This window comes from Ranitomeya imitator, chromosome 1 (assembly GCF_032444005.1).
Source record: "Ranitomeya imitator isolate aRanImi1 chromosome 1, aRanImi1.pri, whole genome shotgun sequence".
NCBI lineage: Eukaryota > Metazoa > Chordata > Amphibia > Anura > Dendrobatidae > Ranitomeya > Ranitomeya imitator.
This window is the reverse complement of record NC_091282.1, coordinates 249,362,738-249,387,154: the sequence shown is the minus strand read 5'-3', so window position 1 is coordinate 249,387,154 and position 24,417 is coordinate 249,362,738. Positions and strand designations below refer to the sequence as shown.

The following is a 24,417-nucleotide window of genomic DNA, read 5'->3' as shown; positions in this document are numbered from 1 at the left end:
ATGACTAACTGTAGATAAAACATTGGGGCTGTGCCTTTATAATCCATAATTTTCTTTGGTATAGACTGAATTTTTGCTGCACAGTGATATAGGAAAAAGAGAAGTTAAACAATATGGACACCTTTTGTTGCAAAAAGTGTTTGCTAAGTTTTTAATAAAAGCCAACTAATTTTATGCATATTCAAAAAAAAAAAATCTTGCCAGCTGCAGCCGAGATGCATCACAATACGTAGACAGCAGAGTGAGTTAACGGAATCTGTCAGAGAGTGACTTTGGCTCAAAAAGTTCACAAGATAGATAAAGGCTACAATTTATGACCACATCAAACTTACATAGGCATAAAGAATAGGGCATGTGGAAATTTAAGATGCTTAATCCTTCTTTCTTTAAAGTCTCCATTAGGAAAGTGTCAGGACTAGAGATGGGCGGACCCTTGGATGTTCGAATCCAGCAGGTTCAGCCCAACAGTTAAAAAAAAAAAAAAAAATTGGATACCAGAACAGTACCCGATTCACTTGAATGGGGGGATCGAACATCCAGTGTTTGCCACGCTGTCATGTGAATGACAGTGCAGCAAACACTGCCTCTGATCGGCGGTAAAATCATTAACACCGGTCAGACAGCCCGAGCTGTAAGGTGACAGTGTGAGCCCCCAGCTGTGATTTCAGATAAAAAGTTTACCTCCTTTCAGTGGCGTCGGTTGATGGGACTACTACTCCCATCAGCCTGCTGCCGCTAAAACAACGAGAGCAGGCGTTGCTAGAGTATTTTTGATAACGAGCCAGGCAAACCTGACAGCTGTGAGCTTCAACCCTCAGCTGTCAGTTTTAGCAAGGTTGGTTATCAAGAATAGAGAGGTCCCCACTCAGTTTTTAAAATTATATTAATACATTATTTTTTTAAAAGACGTGGAGTCCCCCTAATTTTTAACAACCAGTCAATCTAAGGCAGACAGTTGGGGGCTGGTATTCTCAAGCTGGTAAGGGGCCAGGATATTGGTCCCCCCAGTGCAGGTAACTATTACTGTGCAGAACTATTAGGCAACTTAAAAACCAAATATATTCCCATCTCACTTGTTTATTTTCACCAGGTAAACCAATATAACTGCACAAAATTTAGAAATAAACATTTCTGATATGCAAAAACAAAAGCCCAAAAAATTAGAGACCAATATAGCCACCTTTCTTTATGATGACACCCAACAGCCTTCCATCCATAGGTTCTGTCAGTTGCTTGATCTGTTTATGATCAACATTGCGTGCAGCAGCCACCACAGCCTCCCAGACACTGGTCCGAGAGGTGGACTGTTTTCCCTCCCTGTAGATCTCACATTTTATGAGGGACCACAGGTTCTCTATGGGGTTCAGAACAGGTGAACAAGGGGGCCATGTCATTATTTTTTCTTCTTTGAGACCTTTACTGGCCAGCCACGCTGTGGAGTAGTTGGAGGCATGTGATGGAGCATTGTCCTGCATGAAAATCATGTTTTTCTTAAACGATACCAACTTCTTCCTGTACCACTGCTTGAAGAAGTTGTCTTCCAGAAACTGGCAGTAGGTCTGGGAGTTGAGCTTCACTCCATCCTCAACCCGAAAAGGTCCCACAAGTTCATCCTTGATGATACCAGCCCATAACAGTACCCCACCTCCACGTTGCTGGCGTCTGAGTCGGAGTGGAGCTCTCTGCCCTTTACTGATCCAGCCTCTGGCTCATCAAGAGTCACTCTCATTTCATCAGTCCATTAAACCTTTGAAAAGTCAGTCTTAAGATAAAACGTCAAGACTGGGCCATGAAATATCTTATGTTTCTTGTTCAAAGGTGGTCATTTTTCAGCCTTCCTTACCTTGGCCATGTCCCTGAGTATCGCACACCTTGTGCTTTTTGTTACTCCAGTAATGTTGCAGCTCTGAAATATGGCAGAACTGGTGGCAAATGGCATCTTGGCAGATTCACGCTTGATTTTCCTCAATTCATGGGCAGTTATTTTGCACCTTTTTTGCCCAACACGCTTCTTGTGACCCTGTTGGCTATTTGCCATGAAACGCTTGATTGTTCGGTGATCACGCTTCAAAAGTTTGGCAATTTCAAGACTGCTGCCTCCCTCTGCAAGACATCTCACAATTTTGGACTTTTCAGAGCCCGTCAAATCTCTAGTCTGACCCATTTTGCCAAAGGAAAGGAAGTTGCCTAATAGTTAAGCACACCTTATATAGGGTTTTGCTGTCATTAGACCCCTCCTTATTACAGAGATGCACATCACCTGATTTACTTAATTGGAAGTTGGCTCTCAAGCCTGAACAGCTTGGAGTAGGACATCATGTACAGTGGGGCAAAAAAGTATTTAGTCAGTCAGCAATAGTGCAAGTTCCACCACTTAAAAAGATGAGAGGCGTCTGTAATTTACATCATAGGTAGACCTCAACTATGGGAGACAAACTGAGAAAAAAAATCCAGAAAATCACATTGTCTGTTTTTTTAACATTTTATTTGCATATTATGGTGGAAAATAAGTATTTGGTCAGAAACAAACAATCAAGATTTCTGGCTCTCACAGACCTGTAACGTCTTCTTTAAGAGTCTCCTCTTTCCTACACTCATTACCTGTAGTAATGGCACCTGTTTAAACTTGTTATCAGTATAAAAAGACATCTGTGCACACCCTCAAACAGTCTGACTCCAAACTCCACTATGGTGAAGACCAAAGAGCTGTCAAAGGACACCAGAAACAAAATTGTAGCCCTCCACCAGGCTGGGAAGACTGAATCTGCAATAACCAACCAGCTTGGAGTGAAGAAATCAACAGTGGGAGCAATAATTAGAAAATGGAAGACATACAAGACCACTGATAATCTCCCTCGATCTGGGGCTCCACGCAAAATCCCACCCCGTGGGGTCAGAATGATCACAAGAACGGTGAGCAAAAATCCCAGAACCACGCGGGGGGACCTAGTGAATGAACTGCAGAGAGCTGGGACCAATGTAACAAGGCCTACCATAAGTAACACACTACGCCACCATGGACTCAGATCCTGCAGTGCCAGACGTGTCCCACTGCTTAAGCCAGTACATGTCCGGGCCCGTCTGAAGTTTGCTAGAGAGCATTTGGATGATCCAGAGGAGTTTCGGGAGAATGTCCTATGGTCTGATGAAACCAAACTGGAACTGTTTGGTAGAAACACAACTTGTCGTGTTTGGAGGAAAAAGAATACTGAGTTGAATTCATCAAACACCATACCTACTGTAAAGCATGGTGGTGGAAACATCATGCTTTGGGGCTGTTTCTCTGCAAAGGGGCCAGGACGACTGATCCGGGTACATGAAAGAATGAATGGGGCCATGTATCGTGAGATTTTGAGTGCAAACCTCCTTCCATCAGCAAGGGCATTGAAGATGAAACGTGGCTGGGTCTTTCAAAATGACAATGATCCAAAGCACACCGCCAGGGCAACGAAGGAGTGGCTTCGTAAGAAGCATTTCAAGGTCCTGGAGTGGCCTAGCCAGTCTCCAGATCTCAACCCTATAGAAAACCTTTGGAGGGAGTTGAAAGTCCGTGTTGCCAAGCGAAAAGCCAAAAACATCACTGCTCTAGAGGAGATCTGCATGGAGGAATGGGCCAACATACCAACAACAGTGTGTGGCAACCTTGTGAAGACTTACAGAAAACGTTTGACCTCTGTCATTGCCAACAAAGGATATATTACAAAGTATTGAGATGAAATTTTGCTTCTGACCAAATACTTATTTTCCACCATAATATGCAAATAAAATGTTAAAAAAACAGACAATGTGATTTTCTGGATTTTTTTTCCTCAGTTTGTCTCCCATAGTTGAGGTCTACCTATGATGTAAATTACAGACGCCTCTCACCTTTTTAAGTGGTGGAACTTGCACTATTGCTGACTGACTAAATACTTTTTTGCCCCACTGTATAAAAAATATCATGTGATCAAAATACATCTTGCCTAATAATTCTGCACACAGTGTAGCGACAGCAGATGTAGGATGATGGGAGTAGTAGTTCGATCAGCTGACACCAGTGACATGAGGTTAACTTTTTATCTCCGATCACAGCTGTCATTTGACAGCGTGTGAGCAGCGGATGTCTGACCGGTGGTAGTGATGTTACCACCGATCAGAGGCAGTGCTTGCCAAGCTGTCATGTGTGAGAAACACCCGATGTTCAGGGTGCCGAACCCGAACAGTAATACAGACTTCCTGGTGATGTCCTCCTTCTGGGTCCGTGCCCGAACAGTAGGTGTGCGGTACGGACCCCAAACTTTACTGTATGGGTTCGCCCATCTCTAGTCGGGACATCTTAACTTCGTCCACATCACATTGAGATTGAGGTTTGCTTGGACAATCATATAAAGTCTGCAGTGTGACAAAACTGATCTGGCCAAATGAATGCAGAAGATGGAAACCTTACATTTCTGGATTTCATATAGATATATTTAAATATCCTCACCCAGCTTTTGGCTGCTTTAATCACTTAATTACCGCCGATACGTCTTTTAACTGACCTGAGATATAAGAGACAATCCAGCACCTGTCGGCTGTACACTATAGCTGACAACTTGCTGCATCAGCCATGATCAGTGTTTGCATCGTCCATATCTGGTTAACCCCTTAGATTCTGCTGTCAATAGTGACTACAACATTATAAAAGGTTGAGTGTGGTGGCTTCTTTTTTTATCCAAATTGGTGCCCTTAGATCATGATTGATGTGGTCCTGATGTTTGCCATGGCAATTCATGACCAAATAGCGGCATTAGAGTCTGACTGCTGTAGTAATCTGTTCAGAAGTTAGAGGCATTTAGGTGATAAAAAATACACATTTTCATTTGCCATGCCACTTTGTATTAATTCCTGAAAAGCCCCTGAAGGGTTAATAAACTACCTGACAGCAGTTTTCAATATGTCAGGGGTGCTGTTTTTAAAATGGTATAACTTTTGGGGGTTTCCCAATATATGAGACCCCTAAAGTCACTTCCAACATGGATAAGTCCCTAAAAAATAAATTTTGTAAATTTCCATGAAAAATTACTGCAACATTTTTAAAATCAATTCTTAAAATGCTAACAAAATAAAATGACGTTTTATAAATGGTGCTGGTGTAAAGCCGACATAACATTTCCTTCATTTATTAATGTTTTGCTATGGTCAGACTATCTGGATTAAAGCGATAATCATTCAGCGTTTGAAAATTGCTAAGTTTTAACATTTTTCTCAAATTTGATTTTTTTTTTTTTTTTATAAAAAAAAACAAAACATTGACCTAAATTTACCATTCTCATAAAGTATAATGTGTCACGAAAAAACACTGGAATTTGTTGGTGTTCCAGAGTTATTACCACATAAATTGACACTGGTCAGATTTCAAAAATTTTGTTCCATCACTAAGGGGTTAATATTTGCAGCCCATTCACAACAATAGGGAGATCAGGCTTTTTGTAAAGCTGTAGTTTTAATTTTTTATTTTTTTTTCTTACTTGACTAACGTCGTCTTTACACTCACATTCTTCTACATTGTGTTCCAAATTATTATGCACAAAGAGTTTAGGATTGATGAGGTTAGAATTTTTTTGTTTGTCATTTAAACTCATTGATGGTGATGTGTGTCAGGGCTCTTTATATCACTGAAAGCAATTGTAGATACCTGTGCAAATTAGTTTGCAGGTGTGTCCAAATAAAGGCAAGACTACTTAATAAGGCTATTCCACATTATTAAGCAGCCTACATTTTTGGCCAAAATGGGAAAGAAAAAGGATGCGTCGGCTGCTGAGAAGCAACAAATTGTGGAGTCAAGGCATGACTACAATCAACATTGCCAAGACACTTCATCGTGATCATCGCACAATCAAGAAGTATGTAGCTGATTCCCAGCACACACGTGTGCGTGCTGATAAGGAAAAATTGAGGACTCTTTCCAACAGGCAATTGCGTAAAGTTAGGGTATGTATTCACGTGCAGGAAACGCTGCGTGTCTGACGCTGCATAGAGCCGCAGCGTCAGACACGCAGCGTCCAGATGTTACAGCATAGTGGAGGGGATTGAATGAAATCCCGTCTCCACTATGCGTGGTAACACGCACGCGGCGGCCCTGCGACTCCGGACATGCTGCGCGTCTTTTCAGATCGCAGCATGTCCGTATATCTTGCGGCGACGCTGCGTCGCCGCAAGATATAGCACAGGGCCCTGTGGTGGGGAGCGATGATCCCGGATGTGTGCTGTGAACACATCTGGCATCATCGCGTCCCAGAAAGGGGGCGGGGCTTAGCACAGAGCGGCTAAGCCGCTCCGGCGATACCGCCGGCCATCCTGAAAGTGGACACATACCCTTAAAAGAGCAGCTGCAAAAATGCCTTGTCATAGCAGCAGACAAGTTTTTGAAGCTGCTGGTGCCTCCAACGTCCCCAGAACAACAAAGATGCAGGGTCCTTGAGAGGTTTGCAGCTGTGCGTAAGCCATCCTGTCGACCACCTCTATCCACTGCACACAAGCAGAAATGGCTCCAGTGGGCCAAACGATACATGAAGACTGACTTCCAAACTGTTTTGTTCACCGATGAGTGCCATGCAACGCTCGATGGTCCAGATGAATGGAGTGGAGGATGGCTGGTTGATGGACACTCCATGAAAACACGGCTAAGGCGCCAACAAGGAGGAGGTGGAGTAATGTTTTAGGCTGGAATCATGGGGAGAGAGATTGTCGGCCCCTTTATGATCCCTGAAGGGGTAAAGATGAATTCCATAATCTATGTGGAGTTTCTAAAACAACACTTCCTGCCATGGTTCAAGAGGAAGAACCGTGCTTTCCGCAGCAAGATCATTTTCATGCATGATAATGCACCGTCTCATGCTGCAAAAAACACATCTGCATCTCTGGCTGCTATGGGCATAAAAGAGGACAAACTTATGGTGTGGCCACCATCTTCCCCTGACCTCAACCCCATTGAGAACCTCTGGAGCATCATCAAAAGGAGTGTCTATGATGGCGGGAGGCAGTTCACATCTAAGCAACAGCTCTGGGAGGGTATTCTGTCCACATGCAAAACAATTGAAGCAGAAACCATCCAAAAACTGACAAATTCAATGGACGAGAGTTCAGAAGCTTCTTTTGAACAAGGGGTCCTATGTGCAAATGTAACATCACCTAGAATAAAGTTTTCACTTGAAAACTGTTTGATTTCATTTTGTAATAAGCTGATAATGCTTATAATTTCACAATTGACCATTTTTTGTTCAAAATTAAATAAAAAATAAACACTCAAAATTCATGTTCCAAATTATTATGCACAGCAGAGTTTTCAACCTTTTTTATCAAAAGATACAGTTTTCATAGGCAGTTTGTTCCAAAACATTGCAATTATACTAGAATAGTAGATGACTGGAAAATAACAATGACTGCAATTCAGATAGGTAATTTAGAGAAAATATGAGGAAATATGATTTGCATAATAATTTGGAACACAGTGTAATTCTAGATATACATGATAAATGAACGGGTGGAGGTAAAACTATATTTACTGATTTTCTTTTTTTATGTATTTTTTTTCTCCCACAGGCTGCAATAATGTTACAGACCAGTGCCTGACATACTTCAAACGATGCGGCAACATCTGTCTGATAGACCTGAGATTCTGCAAGCAAGTTACTAAAGAGAGCTGTGAACAGTTCATAGCAGAAATGTCTGTAATTGTACAGTTTGGACAAACAGAGGAAAAGCTGCTTCAGAAAATCAGCTAATTAATGAAAAGTAATTTAGACATTTCCTAACGCTGCAACTGAAAGACAAAATTGGCCTTAAATTAGAGGTTTGAGGTTGACCGGCCTCCTTTATATCAAGACTTCCTCCAGCATTACGTACACCAGCTGTGTGTTAAAGGTTGACACTGGAACAAAAGTTTGACCTTTCAAGGACACTTCCTGAAAATCCAAGGGCATATACTTGGTAACATTTATTGTATTGGCTCTTAAACTGTTCAATTTCTGAGCTTTGTGTGTCTTTAGAAGTGGACCACCCAGAACATAGAAGCCTTCCAAAATCTGATTGAAAAAAAAATATTTGTCATACATTATGCAGAAATATTTTTGTATATGACTATTTGAAAGTTCTATTTACAATGTTTGATGCCAGTGTTACTTTTCAAGTTGGTGAGGGGTGAACTGCTGATCCTTCCATGTACAGATAAAGAAGGCAGTGCAGCCAACATTACGTGTGACCACTTCTAAAGCATGTTTAAATTCGCTTTTTACATGGAACATATGCATGCTGAGCAGACATATATGTTTATTCATTTTGACACAGCTCCTTTCTGCACATGATGATCCAGCATAGCATGACGTTTTGTGGCCTGTTGAACAAATATACAGTGATTCAGGGCAAATCTTTCAGGCAATCTCCACTGTTGTGCCACTGGACAGTTTTGTCCAAAGCTTTGGATCCGACTAACATACAAGCCTTCAGAAGTGCCATTGTTGTAAGGTGTTTTTTTTTTATGTAGAATGCCCACAAGCAGTCTTAATCTAGTTTATGTTAACTGTTCACAGGACAACATGTTTACCACCATTTACTGGCTACAGATTGTTATAGTTAAAGAGCCAGATCAGGTACAAAGAAGAACTTGGGTCTCTTCAAACACCACTTGTAAATCTCCTTTTGTAAAATAGATGCCCCTTGCACTGGAAACATAAAAATGGGGTTATCACTGTATAGGAGACTACACTGGTAAATGCATTTACATCAATGCATTGCAAGTCTATCCCACTCCTGCACCATGGAGTCAGATGTATACTTTTTTTAATGTAAGTAATGTTGTTGAAATTTAAAAGTGTATCATGTTTATTTATGAACACATTTATTAAAATCTTTTACTAAATCCCGTGACGTTCATTTCACAAGTGAAAGTGGATGGAAGCAAGAGATAGAAGGTCCACAGTGTGACTGTCGTTTCAGGAGAACTTAGAGGGGAATGTCTGCCTGCCTCTAGCTTCTCCTCTCTCCATTGAACTACATGACTAGCAACTGTCATCTCCTATCTCGATAATGGTAAAATCTGGACACCCCTTTTAAAGGTTTTACCTATGTCGTAATTCATATTTGACGGGGAATTTGCCCACTACAATACAAAGTGTGAAATCTAAGAATGCCCTAGGTGACCACTACAAATCCTCATCTTGGCCCTTTGCATTCTGCCTTTGTGCTCATACCTAATTGGTGACAAGGTCCAGTAACATAGATTAAGTAAATGCCTTTTCTAAGCTGCACACACAGGTCCCGTGGCCAAAGGTCACTTGTCTGCTGCTCTAAAGGTACCGTCACACTAGACTATATCGCTAGCGATCCGTGACGTTGCAGCGTCCTCGCTAGCGATATCGTCCAGTGTGACAGGCAGCAGCGATCAGGCCCCTGCTGTGCTGTCGCTGGTCGGGGAAGAAAGTCCAGAACTTTATTTCGTCGCTGGACTCCCCGCAGACATCGCTGAATCGGCGTGTGTGACACCGATTCAGCGATGTCTTCACTGGTAACCAGGGTAAACATCGGGTAACTAAGCGCAGGGCCGCGCTTAGTAACCCGATGTTTACCCTGGTTACCATCCTAAAAGTAAAAAAAACAAACACTACATACTTACCTACAGCCGTCTGTCCTCCAGCGCTGTGCTCTGCTCTCCTCCTGTACTGGCTGTGAGCGTCGGTCAGCCGGAAAGCAGAGCGGTGATGTCACCGCTCTGCTTTCCGGCCGCTGTGCTCACACAGACAGTACAGGAGGAGAGCAGAGCACAGCGCTGGAGGACAGACGGCTGTAGGTAAGTATGTAGTGTTTTTTTTTTTTACTTTTAGGATGGTAACCAGGGTAAACATCGGGTTACTAAGCGCGGCCCTGCGCTTAGTTACCCGATGTTTACCCTGGTTACCGGCATCGTTGGTCGCTTGAGAGCGGTCTGTGTGACAGCTCTCCAGCGACCAAACAGCGACGCTGCAGCGATCCGGATCGTTGTCGGTATCGCTGCAGCGTCGCTAAGTGTGACGGTACCTTTAGGCAGTACAATGCAGCTGAATGAATGTGGTTGTTGTATTGCAACCTCTAGAGTATAGTGACAAGCAAGTTGCAGAAAATCCAACTTATTGCTACTTATTGCAACTTGCTTGTCACTTTAACCTATTTTATGCTGCCAAAGTTGCCGTGTGGCCCCCAGCCTGGTGCCCAAGGAAGATTAATGCTCTCCATTCCACCAACATTCAAGAGGAACCCAAAACAAATTCTCCACTCTTGTTTAACTATTTAGTGTTTAAACATAATCCTATCCCTGAAAGGGAGCAGATATTCTTTCAATATACCAAAAATGGAGAGAACACAGTGAATTTTGAAATATATATTTACCTGGGTGGAATTTTTTTTTAGCCCTTATTGGGCAGTGACTTGAAGGAATGAAGTAGCAGTACCCTCAAAGATATGGTTAGCAAGCACTTGAATCCTTAATGGTCACAAAGGCGCCAAAGCATTTATTGACAGATCACATTCTTCTCTGTGCACTTCACATGTTGGTCTATACGAACTGAACTGCTGATATTGTGGCACTCAAACCAATCAATATACATTTTCCAGCTTTGAGTAAAGCAGTTTAGAATGAGAAGAGCAATCCAACACTGTTACCTGCTTCAGCCAAATAAGTAGTGTAAGGAGTAGGACCTGTCTTAGTAGCTGCTGCCGGGTTCTACAGATCAGAACCTATTGTTTTGCACATAATGTAAGTGATGAAGAGAATATTACAATACTGTGTACACAGTAAATGTAAAAGAATGACAAAGAAATGTCCTAATTCCCAAAGCACATGATTTTCTGTTATCTTCATTCTTGCTGTACAATAATCACTTATCTTTCTCCACCTGTTCTCATGTCTCACAATGTCCTGAGTAGTTGACAAAGCTTTTATTTAGAAGTCAAGTATTATTAATGCTGGAGGAAATAGAAAGGCTAAGTCAAACAATGTAATGATGATTTAGCTTGTTTCGTTGATTGTTATTCCCTAATGACTTGATAAAATACATGATTCAGTAGGAGTAGATTTGCAGTGCCTGGCAGGGGACAATAAACTGTAACAGAACGGTAGTGTTCTGCTCTGTACACTGTTTACATCCACCCACTGCTGAATGGTGGGAGTGCCAGTTGTGGGACCCCACAAAGCCAATTCTAATGCTCTATAATAATTATAGGTAATAAATATCCTAGTAGTGGAATGTGGCTATGTGCACACGTTGCAGATTAGGCTTAGGAATTTCTGGTGTGGATTCTGCCTCTCCTGGCATAAAACGCACCTGCGGTTCCGCAGTGTTTTTTGTGCGGTTCCGCAGCATTTTTTGTGCGTTTTTGCTGCGGTTTTCTTGCGGATTTGCTGCGGTTTTTACCCCTGCGGTTTTCTATAATGGAATGGGTACAAAAATGCTGCATGTTCACAAAAAAGAAGTAACATATTAAGGCCGAAAAAAGACATTTGTCCATCCAGTTCAGCCTATATTCCATCATAATAAATCCCCAGATCAACGTCCTTCTACAGAACCTAATAATTGTATGATGCAATATTGTTCTGCTCCAGGAAGACATCCAGGCCTCTCTTGAACCCCTCGACTGAGTTCGCCATCACCACCTCCTCAGGCAAGCAATTCCAGATTTTCACCGCCCTAAGGCTGGAGTCACACTCAGCGTAAGACAATACGGTCCGTATATTACGGCCGTAATACACAGAAAAGTCCCCAAAATAGTGGTCCGTAGCTCCTCCGTAGGCAGGGTGTATCAGCGTATTTTGCGCATGGCATCCTCCGTATATAATCCGTATGGCATCCGTACTGCGTGTTTTTCTCGCAGGCTTGCAAAACCGACATACGGCTATACAAGGGATCCATGTGTAAAAAAAAAATAAATAGATTATATATATATATATATATATATATATATATATATATATATATATATATATAATCAGTAGACATATATGTATATATAATATTACTTCATACAGCGCTAGATAGCTTTAAAGCTGGTAATTCAATTACCGGCTTTTTCTTTCTCCTTCCTAAACCCGACATGATATGAGACATGGTTTACATACAGTAAACCATCTCATATCGCCTTTTTTTTTGCATATACACACTACTAATATTATGGAAACAGGAACACATGGGCTACTTGCACAGTGAACAAGTCTGTATGATCATGTTCACACACCACCAAGAAACCTGAAGACACAAAAGAGAATAGTAAAACCAAAAACACTCAGTTTGAAAAAATGTTGCAGTAATCCGCAAGTGCTAGTAAAAGATGTAAAAAACAGGGTATTTGGTTGATACGTTTTTTGCAAAAAATGTATACTAAGCTGCTCTACCAATCTTCACGGTATACCCTTATCAGAGCAGTCCTAACTAATGTATGCAATCCCTATCTGATGTATTTAAAAACCTGATCATCTGTATATAACCTGTGTGAACAGGGTTCAGAGAGGAAAAATCCATGTGTGCATACAGGGTAGAACAGCTTTTGTGCAGATAGCCCAAGAGGAGTGGTGGAACTCCCCAGTCTTGTAGACACAAGAACAATTATGGAAACAGGAACACATGGGCTACTTGCACAGTGAACAAGTCTGTATGATCATGTTCACACACCACCAAATACCCTGTTTTTTACATCTTTTACTAGCACTTGCGGATTACTGCAACATTTTTTCAAACTGAGTGTTTTTGGTTTTACTATTCTCTTTTGTGTCTTCAGGTTTCTTGGTGGTGTGTGAACATGATCATACAGACTTGTTCACTGTGCAAGTAGCCCATGTGTTCCTGTTTCCATAATTGTTCTCTTGTGTCTACAAGACTGGGGAGTTCCACCACTCCTCTTGGGCTATCTGCACAAAAGCTGTTCTACCCTGTATGCACACATGGATTTTTCCTCTCTGAACCCTGTTCACACAGGTTATATACAGATGATCAGGTTTTTAAATACATCAGATAGGGATTGCATACATTAGTTAGGACTGCTCTGATAAGGGTATACCGTGAAGATTGGTAGAGCAGCTTAGTATACATTTTTTGCAAAAAACGTATCAACCAAATACCCTGTTTTTTACATCTTTTACTAGCACTTGCGGATTACTGCAACATTTTTTCAAACTGAGTGTTTTTGGTTTTACTATTCTCTTTTGTGTCTTCACACTACTAATATTAGTAGTGTGTATATGCAAATTTTGGCCGTTCTAGCTATTAAATTAAAGGGTTAAATGGCGGAAAAAATTGGCGTGGGCTCCCGCGCAATTTTCTCCGCCAGAGTAGTAAAGCCAGTGACTGAGGGCATATATTAATAGCCTGCAGAGGGTCCATGGTCATTGCCCCCCCCCCCCCGGCTAAAAACATCTGCCCCCAGCCACCACAGAAAAGGCACATCTGGCCACTTGGCCACTCTCTTCCCATTCCCGTGTAGCGGTGGGATATGGGGTAATGAAGGGTTAATGCCACCTTGCTATTGTAAGGTGACATTAAGTCAGATTAATAATGGAGAGGCGTCAATTATGACACCTATCCATTATTAATCCAATAGTAGTAAAGGGTTAAAAAAAAACATTAAAAATTATTTTAATGAAAAAATCACAAAGGTTGTTGTAATATTTTATTCTACGCTCAATCCACTCACTGAAGACCCTCGATCTGTAACAAAAAAATAATAATAAACCAACAATATCCATACCTTCCGAAGATCTGTAACGTCCAACGATGTAAATCCATCTGAAGGGGTTAAAATATTTTGCAGCCACGAGCTCTGCTAATGCAGCGTTGTTCGTGGCTGCAAAATCCCGGGGAATGAAGGTAAAGTAAGTCAATGACCTACTTTCTAGGAAAGTTCCCACGATCTAGGGACAACCAGCAGAGGGTGCCTCACCGCAAATGAAGGTAAATATAGGTCACTGACCTACTTTACCTTCATTCCCCGGGATTTTGCAGCCACGAACAACGCTGCATTAGCAGAGCTCGTGGCTGCAAAATATTTTAACCCCTTCAGATGGATTTACATCGTTGGACGTTACAGATCTTCGGAAGGTATGAATATTGTTGGTTTATTATTTTTTTTTGTTACAGATCGAGGGTCTTCAGTGAGTGGATTGAGCGTAGAATAAAATATTACAACAACCTTTGTGATTTTTTCATTAAAATAATTTTTAATAATGTTTTTTTTTTAACCCTTTTACTACTATTGGATTAATAATGGATAGGTGTCATAATTGACGCCTCTCCATTATTAATCTGGCTTAATGTCACCTTACAATAGCGAGGTGGCATTAACCCTTCATTACCCCATATCCCACCGCTACACGGGAGTGGGAAGAGAGTGGCCAAGTGCCAGAATAGGCGCATCTTCCAGATGTGCCTTTTCTGGGGTGGCTGGGGGCAGATGTTTTTAGCCAGGAAGGGGGGGCCAATAACCATGGACCCTCTCCAGGCTATTAATATCTGCCCTCAGTCACTGGCTTTACTATGGCGGAGAAAATTGCGCGGAAGCCCACGCCAATTTTTTCCGCCATTTAACCCTTTAATTTAATAGCTAGAACGGCCAAAATTTGCATACACACACTACTAACATTAGTGGTGTGGAATATGCAAAAAAAAGTATATATATATACAAAATATATATAAAATATATAAGTATATAAAAAATATATATATAATGTCAGTAGACACATATATGTATATATATTATTACTTCATACAGCGCTAGATAGCTTTAAAGCCGGTAATTCAATTGCCGGCTTTTGCTATCTCCTTCCCAAACCCGACATGATATGAGACATGGTTTACATACAGTAAACCATCTCATATCACCTTTTTTTTATATATATACATATATATATACCTATTCTACTGTAAGCTGTCAGTGTGATTTTACTGTACACCGCAATGAATTACCGGCTTTTCTCTCTAACACCGCTGCGTATTTCTCGCAAGTCACACTGCTGGTCCGTGTGTAATCCGTATTTTTCTGGCTTCCATAGACTTTCATTGGCGTTTTTTTGCGCAATACGGTGACAAACGCAGCATGCTGCGATTTTCTACGGCCGTATGATACTGATCAGTAAAATACGGCAGATAGGAGCAGGGGCATAGAGAATAATTGGGATGTTTGTTAGGCATGTTTTACGGACGTATTTTATGCGCTCATACGTCCGTAAAACTCGCTGGTGTGACGCCGGCCTAACAGTAAAGAATCCTCTTCTATGTTGGTGGAAAAACCTTCTCTCCTCCAGACGCAAAGAATGCCCCCTTGTGCCCGTCACCTTCCTTGGTATAAACAGATCCTCAGCGAGATATTTGTATTGTCCCCTTATATACTTATACATGGTTATTAGATCGCCCCTCAGTCGTCTTTTTTCTAGACTAAATAATCCTAATTTCGCTAATCTATCTGGGTATTGTAGTTCTCCCATCCCCTTTATTAATTTTGTTGCCCTCCTTTGTACTCTCTCTAGTTCCATTATATCCTTCCTGAGCACCTATGCCCAAAACTGGGCACAGTACTCCATGTGCGGTCTAACTAGAGATTTGTACAGAGGCAGTATAATGCTCTCATTATGTGTATCCAGACCTCTGGATACCTTCCTGATTGCCATCACATCAGCTAAAAGATTAGGGGAGATGCAGGCTCTTTCCACTCAGGATCCATATCTTCAAATCTTTGACGACAGGATAGTATTAAGACTTACCCCAGCCTTCCTTCCCAAAGTAGTGTCCTCAACAAATATGAATCAGGAGATAATCCTTCCCTCATTCTGCCAACACCCTAGAAACAAAGGAAGGGGTCTACCATAACCTTGACGTTAGGCTAGGTTCACACTGCGTTAGTGCAGTCCGTTCAACCCATCCGTTAAACGGACTGCACTAACGCAAGTGTCGTCGTTTGCAAAGCGCTAGCGCAGATGGAGCATCTGCTAGCTCCATCTGCGCTAGCAGTGACGGACCCAGAAACGCTGCAGCCCGCGTCTCGGGTCAGTCACTCAATGGCGGCACATCGCTGCAGCCCGTGTCTCAGGTCCGTCACTCAATGACGGCACATCGCTAGTGCACGCCTATTGTGGGCGTGTGCTAGCGATGCGTCCGGTGTAACCTAGTCCGTTAAACAGGTCACACTAACTCAGTGTGAACCCAGCCTTAGGGAGACTGTTCTAAAATACCTGCGGGCGACAGAAGGTTAGAGACGGGACACTAACTTGTTCATACAGTACGGGGGTCCAAATAGAGGTTGTAAGGCAGCAAAATCAACCAATTGCTAGGTGGATCAAAACCATGATAAACCTAGCATATACAGACCAAGGGAAAGATCCCCCGGATATTCTTAGAGCCCATTCAACTCGAGCTATCTCTACATCATGGGCGTAGAAGGGGGAGCCTCAGCAGAGCAGATCTGTAGGGCGGCAACTTGGACCAGTCTTTCTACCTTTTCTAGACACTATAAATTAGATGCGCATGAAGAGAAGGACAGCACCACAGCAATTGTGAAAAAAACAGCTCCTGTATTTATTCTGCCATCTGCAACGTTTCGGTCCGTGGACCTTTTTCAAGCATAGTGAAAAGTCAATACAACCACCATTATATACCCTTAGGCCAAACCCATTAATTAACTAGAAACCAATGGTGTGGCTCTAAACCTGAAAAAAATTACATCATAGTGCAACATACATATACAAATATAAAAACAGTCCCACATTGCCAGCCCCCTGTATATACTAACCGCTAACATAGTCCAACTACCTCTGATCGCTCGCCGCTATTACATCATACTCATAAATCCCCAATAAGTCCCCAAAGACCACAATGTAAACAAATATCACTCGCACTAATCCGGGTACTGCATCTACGATCGTCATGGCATTGTGGGCGTGTTCAAAACAGGAGCAGTCCAATCAGCTCCTAAATCTCAAATCATGTGGTCGCCCTATGCCCAGCATGCAGCGCTCCTCACCGCGCTAGTTCATAGGCTGCTGGTCCACATGTCAGTAATAAACAAACAACGCCCACTCTTGTCCAATGGTGCACATTGTATTGCGCATGTCCATGACATCATCCCTGTCTATAGCTCATATGCGCATGTCGCAGTCCCGGACTCCAGCACAGTCAGCACACTGAGTCCATTTAGTCGACAACTGTGCATGACAGAGGAATTCTCCATAGATCTCTTCATGACAGATGGCTCCAGTGAGCGGTCACATAGCGCTATAATTACGGAATCCAACATAGTCAGCACACTGAGTCACACTGAGCGGTCACATAGCGCTACAATCAGCGCACATAAATACATCCAGGCTCATAGGTAAGTATAGTATTTTTTCACTCCAGGTCCATAGTATACAACGGTATACAGTATAACATTTCTCCATTGGACACCTTATATATTTATCCTCAATATCGACTATTCCTATATTATGGAATCCGTCATTTTAAATATTTACATCTTTTCATATGGGCCTGTAATGAGAGACAACATATACAGAAAAAAAACAACCATCATGATATCCTAAACTCAGTACGTATAAAACTCCTTGCAAAGACATACATATATCACAAACACCTTTGGAAGTCCATAGATATAAAAAAATATATATATATATATATATATATATATATTATATATATACATCTACATATATATCTATGGACTTCCAAAGGTGTATGTGATATATGTATGTCTTTTTTCAGGTGTATAGAGCCACACCATTGGTTGCTAGTTAATTAATGGTTTTGGCCTAAGGGTATATAATGGTGGTTGTATTGTCTTTTCACTATGCTTGAAAAAGGTCCACGGACCGAAACGTTGCAGATGGCACAATAAATACGGGAGCTGTTTTTTTCACAATTGCTGTGGTGCTGTCCTTCTCTTCATGCGCTTTTGAATTTATCTACTGGGATGGATCCCCTGGTGAGGACGTGCACTCTGCTGTCCATAGAGACGTTGCCATTATAGGGTGCGGCTTTACTAATATTTGATACTATAAATTAGAGGTCTCATCAGATCAGTTAGCTTTTGGTAGAAAAGTAATATATGCAGTAGTCCCACTCTAGTTTTAAATCCTTTGGTATTTCTCCAATGGTGCTGTCAGGTGGTGAACTGGAAAACGGTAATTAGTCCTACCGGTAATTGTATTTCCAGGAATCCATCCTGACAGCACTACTAGTTCCCTCCCACTGCAAGTTTATACTATTGACTAATGTGATGTAACATTGGTATATGACTGTTAATAAATTCTCTTTTTTGCATCCATCCAGATGTGGTACTTAGAAAATCACTGGTGGGTGGAGTGGGGAGAGTCCTTTTAACCGCTTGTTGTTCCTGTCCCACTGAGGGTAAGAAAGACGTTCTCCAATGGTCCAGTCAGGATGGATTCCTGGAAATACAATTACCGGTAAGACTAATTACAGTTTGCGGACTCCATATACAGAGCCAGTAAGTGCTAGAAAAGTAGAACCCCCCATCAAGTGACCCCTATTTTGGAAATTATACCCCTTTGGGAATTTATCTAAAGGTATAGTGACTATTTTGACTCCATGGGTGTTTTCCCAGGAACAAGCAGTGGATGTTGCTGAATAAAAATTGCAAACCGCCGTTTTATTATTGTTATTTATATAGCACCATTAATTCCATGGTGCTGTACATGAGAAAGGGTTTACATACAGAGTTAGATATCATTTACAGTAAACAAGTTTACAGTGAAAGACTGGTACAGAGGGGAGAGGACCCTGTCCTTGCGGACTTACATTCTATGGTGTTTTAGTGACCAGTACGTTGCATTCACCAATGTTATGCCTAGCCCGTGCTTCTGGAGACATGCACCTGTAAATTAGGTGGGCTCTCATCACTACAGAAATGCCAAACGTGGGCGCTATATGTGGTTTGACAAACTGGGGCTCAGATGGGAGGGGAGGCATTTGGATTTCAGAGCACAGAATTTGCTGAATTCCTCTTAGAGGGTGAGGAACCATTTCACTTTTCCAGAGCCTGTGTGCTACCAGTAATGTGAAATCCCCCTATATTTCCGTTAACAGATGACAGACCTGAGTGTGGACTTGCTATTTTTGTGGATTGAGTTGAAGCTTTTATTGGGAACATTTTACATAACACTTATGATCACATTTATCTGGCATTCTACGCTGAGCACTTACTTTGGGGTTTCCATCTAAATCTCTGAATGTGATTCAGATAAAACCCCCAAGGGATCCATTCAGTATAATGAACACCGGAGCTACCGCCTCACCAACACCGGAGCTCCTGCAACCCTCAACCTACTGTCTCCTTCCCCATAATCCTGTAGAATGTAAGCCCGCAAGGGCAGGGTCCTCGCCCCTCTGTATCAGTCCGTCATTGTTAGTTTGTTTACTGTATGTGATATTTGTAACTTGTATGTAACCCCTTCTCATGTACAGCACCATGGAATCAATGGTGCTATATAAATAAATAATAATAATGAGGCAGCAGAGTTATTCTGGACTCCGTCTGGCCTCTATTCAGCGTTATCCTTCTTTTCGGAAGTGCACAAAACTGCGTTCAACAGCATTTTATGCAATCCTAAAAAGACGGACACTGCCAGATCACAGGTCCTTTGGCACCCACAGTGACTCCACCTACCTCATTATAGGGAATCTTCCGCCGGGGGTTCTGTCTGAATTACGTATTTCAGAGATTTACATGGAAACCCCGATGTGAGCGCAGGATAACTGTGCTCTGAGCCTTACTGCGATCTTTGGGAGACAGAATGAACAAAACAGCAGGTGAATTGTTTTTTTTTTTTTTTACACCATTCCTCGTGCGGTATAAGTGATTAGGCGACTTTATTCTTCAGGTCAGTGCGATTACAGCGATACCACATTTATATTGTGTTTGTTTGTCACACACTAAAATATGACTTATTGCAAAAACTAGTTTTCGCATCCCCATATTTCAAGAGCTATAGTTTTTCCATACTTCAGCTGACTGCCATGTGAGGGTTTGTTTTTTTTGGGACGAGTTGACATTTTCATTGGTTCAGTTTTCGGGCACATGACATTTTTTGATCTATTTCCATTAAGATTTTTGGGAGGCAGAATTAACAAAAACCAGCAATTCAGGAATTGTTTTTTGGGGTTTTATTTTTATGCGTGTGGTAAAATTGATAAGGCAGTTTTATTTATATTGGTTTTTTTCCCCCTATGTTTTGGCACTTTTACACAAAAACTTTTAGAAAAAAAAAGAGGGATTTGTGGTACACACCATATAATCTTTCTTGGAGCCTTCATTGGGGGGAGGGGGGGGACAGGTAACCATGGGTATATACTGCTGTCACAATTCAAAAAAGGAAAATAGCTCCTCCTCAGCAGTATATACCCACCAACTGGCACAAAGCACACCAGTTAGTGTTAAAGCAGTAGGAGAAGCAACCAAAACAACACATGTACCAGCCCGGCAAACAATGGCGCGTAGGCCCAATATAAGTACAAACAGTTAGGGAAGCCTCCAATATTGCCAAAGGAATCCAACAGACAATAGTGGACTTGGGAGCCCCTAACGATGACCTTCAGAGATGACGTTTATGGCATCAGAGTGATGAAAGGAAGCAGTCCTTCAAATTTAGACTCAGACGGCTCTGACCAGATCCAGCTTATGGAGGGACTTCACCAGGGCATGGACTGAAGAGGGGCAGAGAGAAGGAAAGACGATTTCTTCATTAATTTTAAATGAACAAAACCACCGAAGGAAGGAACAGGTCTGAGAACCACTTTATCCTGATGTAGAACGGGGAACGGCATGACAGTGCCACTGACTCAGAGACTCTCCTAATGTACGTAATGGCAACTAAAAAGGTATCCTTCCGTGACGGGAGAGAAGGGTGAAATGCTAAAAAGATCCCATTCATCTATCGGAGGACGATAAGGAGGTGCTGGGTGGGTGACTACTTGAAGGAAAGTCTTTACCTAGGAACGAGAAGCGATTTTGTTGGAAAAGAATTGACAGAGCAGAAACGTGACCCATAAGGGTACTGAGTGAGACCAGAGTCAAGACCTAATTGGAGAAAACCCAGGATGGAAGGAAAAGGACATAGGGACCCAATTGTTGTCCTCACTCCACCGAAAGAAGGCCTTCCAGTATCTGTGATAGATACTCTCTGATGCTGGTTTTCTTGCCTTAATCATGGTCTGAATGACCTGATGGGAAAAAATGGCCTCCTTCAGGACTGCGGACTCAACGACCATACCGTTAGAATCAGAGACTGAACTCTGGTGGAAGAGGGAGCCTTGTGAGAGATCTGAAGCCTCCAGGGGGCGTCGATGAGCATATTCACTAGCTCCACATTACAGGCCCTTCTGGGCCAGTCCGGAGCCACCAAAATTACGGTAATCCCTTCTGCCTTTATCTTTTTTTTCAACTCTTGGAATCTAGAGGAGGGGCGGAAAAAGATAAGGCAGCTAGAATTGGGACCATGGGATTACTAGGGCATCGTAACCAATGGCTAGCGCATCTCGGGACCGGGCTACAAACTGAGGCTCCATGGGGTGCATCCGAGATGCCATCAGGTTTATGTCCAGGGTGCCCCAGCTTTGACATATCTGCTCGAAGACGACGGGGTTGAGAGACCACTCACCCGATGCGAGACTCTTGATGAAAATTGCCCTGATCTCCAGATTTATGGGGAGACCAGCTTCTTGGAAGTTCCAGCCACCATGTGCTGTGTGATTAATTAAAACCGATCCTCATCCAAGGAGTCTGGCGTCTATGGTGATGACCAGCCATTGGAGAGTAAGGAAGGATTTCCAACGCGGAATGGAGGCTGAGAGCAGCCACCATGTTAGAGACTGGCTCACCCTGGGAGGCAGCAGAATGGGCCGGTCCAGAGAAGCCATCCTTTTATCCCAAGCAGATAAGAGGGCCAGCTGAAGGGGATGTGTATGGAAGTGGGCAAGGCCTCCATGGCAGCAATCATCTTCCCCAGAACGCTCATGCAGAGCCGTAGGGAATGTTGAGATGGGCGTCTTATAGCAGGGTTTACGGGTGACCGTGTCAAACCTCATGCCCAGAAACACCAGGCACTGAGCTGGGGTTAGAGAGGACTTCTCCCTGTTGACTATCCAGCCAAGATGGACGAGTGTCCAGGGTCATCTGAAGACTGGTCGCAGTCTCAGAGGGATGACCCCTTGATCAAAAGATCGTCCATGTAAGGGATTATGAGTATCCCCTTGGATCGAAGAATGGCTATGACTGCTGCCATGACCTTCGTGAACACTCTAGGGGCAGAGGCTAGGCGGAAGGAAAGAGCCGTGAACGGATAGTGGTCTTCTTTAATCGCAAACCAGAGGAATCTGATGCTGAACACAAACAGGAATGTGGAGATAAGCATCCTGAATGTCCACAGAGCAGAGAAATTCGCCTGGCTCCATGGAGGCGATTACCAAATGCAGAGACTCCATCCTGAAATGACGGAGCCTAACGTGACGGTTCAATTGCTTGAGGTCCAGAATCTGATGGAGAGACCCGTCTTACTTTGGGACTACAAAGAGATTGGAGTAGAACCCTGAAAAGTGCTTATGCAAGTGAATGGGTACGATTACTCCTGTGCATAACAGGGAAGAGACGGCCTGAAGAATACCTGGAACCTGAGCCGGGAGTTTTGGCAGACGAGACTGGAAGAACCATCTTCCTGGGAGGAGAAGAAAAGTCAATTTTGTAGCCTGAAGTCACGATCTCCCTGATTCAGGCGTCATCGACTGACAACCCGGCATCCTGGAAGAAGCTGGCTTCCCACCCTGGAGAGATTCCCAGGTGGGGGTGACCCGTCACGCCGAGGAGAACCTGTTGGAGCGAGACCCTGAGGGCTTGGAGGAGCGACCCTTTGGACGCCAGTGAGGAGCTACTTTGAAGGACTGCTTCCTCCTTTCCATTTGAGCTGAAGAGCGGCCCTGCTGAGAGGAAGTCCCTGAAGGAGAGCAGGGCCGAAAGGAACGTAATGGGAGCGATCTCTTCCTACTGAAAGGACGTTTATGCTTGGGCTGGGAGAGGGAAGTGCTCTTGCCACAGGTAGTATCAGAGATTGTGATCCAGCTTGGATCCAAACAGTCTAGAGCCTGGAAGGAGAGGTTAATGAGGGACTTTTTACACGGCGCATCCGTATTTCAGGCTTTTAAACCAGAGAATGCGGCATATGGCAATGATGTTGCTGGTAGCCCAAGCGGAACAACTGGCTGCATCCAAGGAAGCTGTCAGGAGATATTTGCCAGCATGGGCAATCTGGTCTGCCAAGTCGGCCAGCTCATCCGGAGAGGCTGCCACTAGGATACCCTGACGAAGCATTCTTGCCCAGGCAGACATGGACTTAGCCACCCAGGTAGAGGCAAAAATGGGACAGAGGGAGGTGCCAGATGCTTGAAAGGCTGACTAAGCCAAGGATTCAATCTGCCTATCCGTAGAGTCCTTGAGAGATGCTCCAGCAGAGACAAAACTGTCTTGGAAGACAGATGAGAGACCGGCGGATCAACATTATGGGACTGTCCATCTACTAACAAGGTCTGGACTAACGGGATAAAGAATGTCTAGCTACTTCCTTCCCATAAGGCACTTTTCATGGTATTCCCAGAACTTAGACATCATTTCTTCAAACTCCCTGTGGTTGGAAAAAGTCCGGGAAGGACGTTTCACTTGTTTGAAGAGTCCTCCTGGGCAGGGATCTCATCCTCTTTCAGATTAAGAGTTTGGCTAATCGCCAAGATAAGGCTATCAACCATATCCTTCAATTTTGAGTTCTGGTCCGTATCTGAGTCAGAATCTGACTGGGAATCCACATCCGACCCGAAAGCCACCTCCGAAGAGGGGGCATGGGATAAGGAAGGACGCAGATTGGCCTGGGGAACTAGAAAGAGCCCGCTTCCCTGACTTTGTACCCAATCTGTCCCTGTGAAAGTCGTGTTCTGGTGCATGCGAATCACTGTGAGAGGCGTTCTGAGCACTTGTGGTGGCTGACAGGTGTGGTAGTTGCTCTAGGACCTGGAACAGGGATTGTGACTCCTTTGTCAGGTCGGAGACCAATTGGGTCAAAGCAAAAGCCCACTCTGGAGGAAAGGGTGTGCTCTCATCCCAGGTAGTGGGGGGCTCCTGTGGTGCAGACATGGTAGAAGGACTGCAGGACTGACAGAAAGAAGGCTGAACTGAAGACCGCTTCTTTTTGCAGAAGGCACTGATAGTAGGTTTAGTAGGGCAAAAAGACGCCACTCTAGGGTTGGGCATAAGTTGAGCCTTAGTGATATTGTTGTGGAGGGCTATATGGGAGAGGGAGAGAGTAGAAGGGAGAGGGCAGAGCCTACCCGATGTCAGCGACGACCAAGCAGATGACACTGTGGCTGGCTGTGTCCCCGTTTGTAGGTGTCCGCA

The 24,417-nt window shown here is 43.2% G+C and overlaps 1 protein-coding gene across 1 annotated transcript in view; it reads left to right on the top strand.

The window, feature by feature from the left end:
• The window catches only part of KDM2B (lysine demethylase 2B), a 327,868-nt gene extending 318,990 nt beyond the window's left edge, over positions 1-8,878 (top strand). Inside the window, exon 22 of the mRNA XM_069755447.1 lies at positions 7,564-8,878. Within this exon, the coding sequence (XP_069611548.1) occupies positions 7,564-7,745 (182 nt within the window). The 3' untranslated portion in view covers positions 7,746-8,878. The remainder of the gene's footprint in view (positions 1-7,563) is intronic.
• Positions 8,879-24,417: the final 15,539 nt, after the last annotated feature.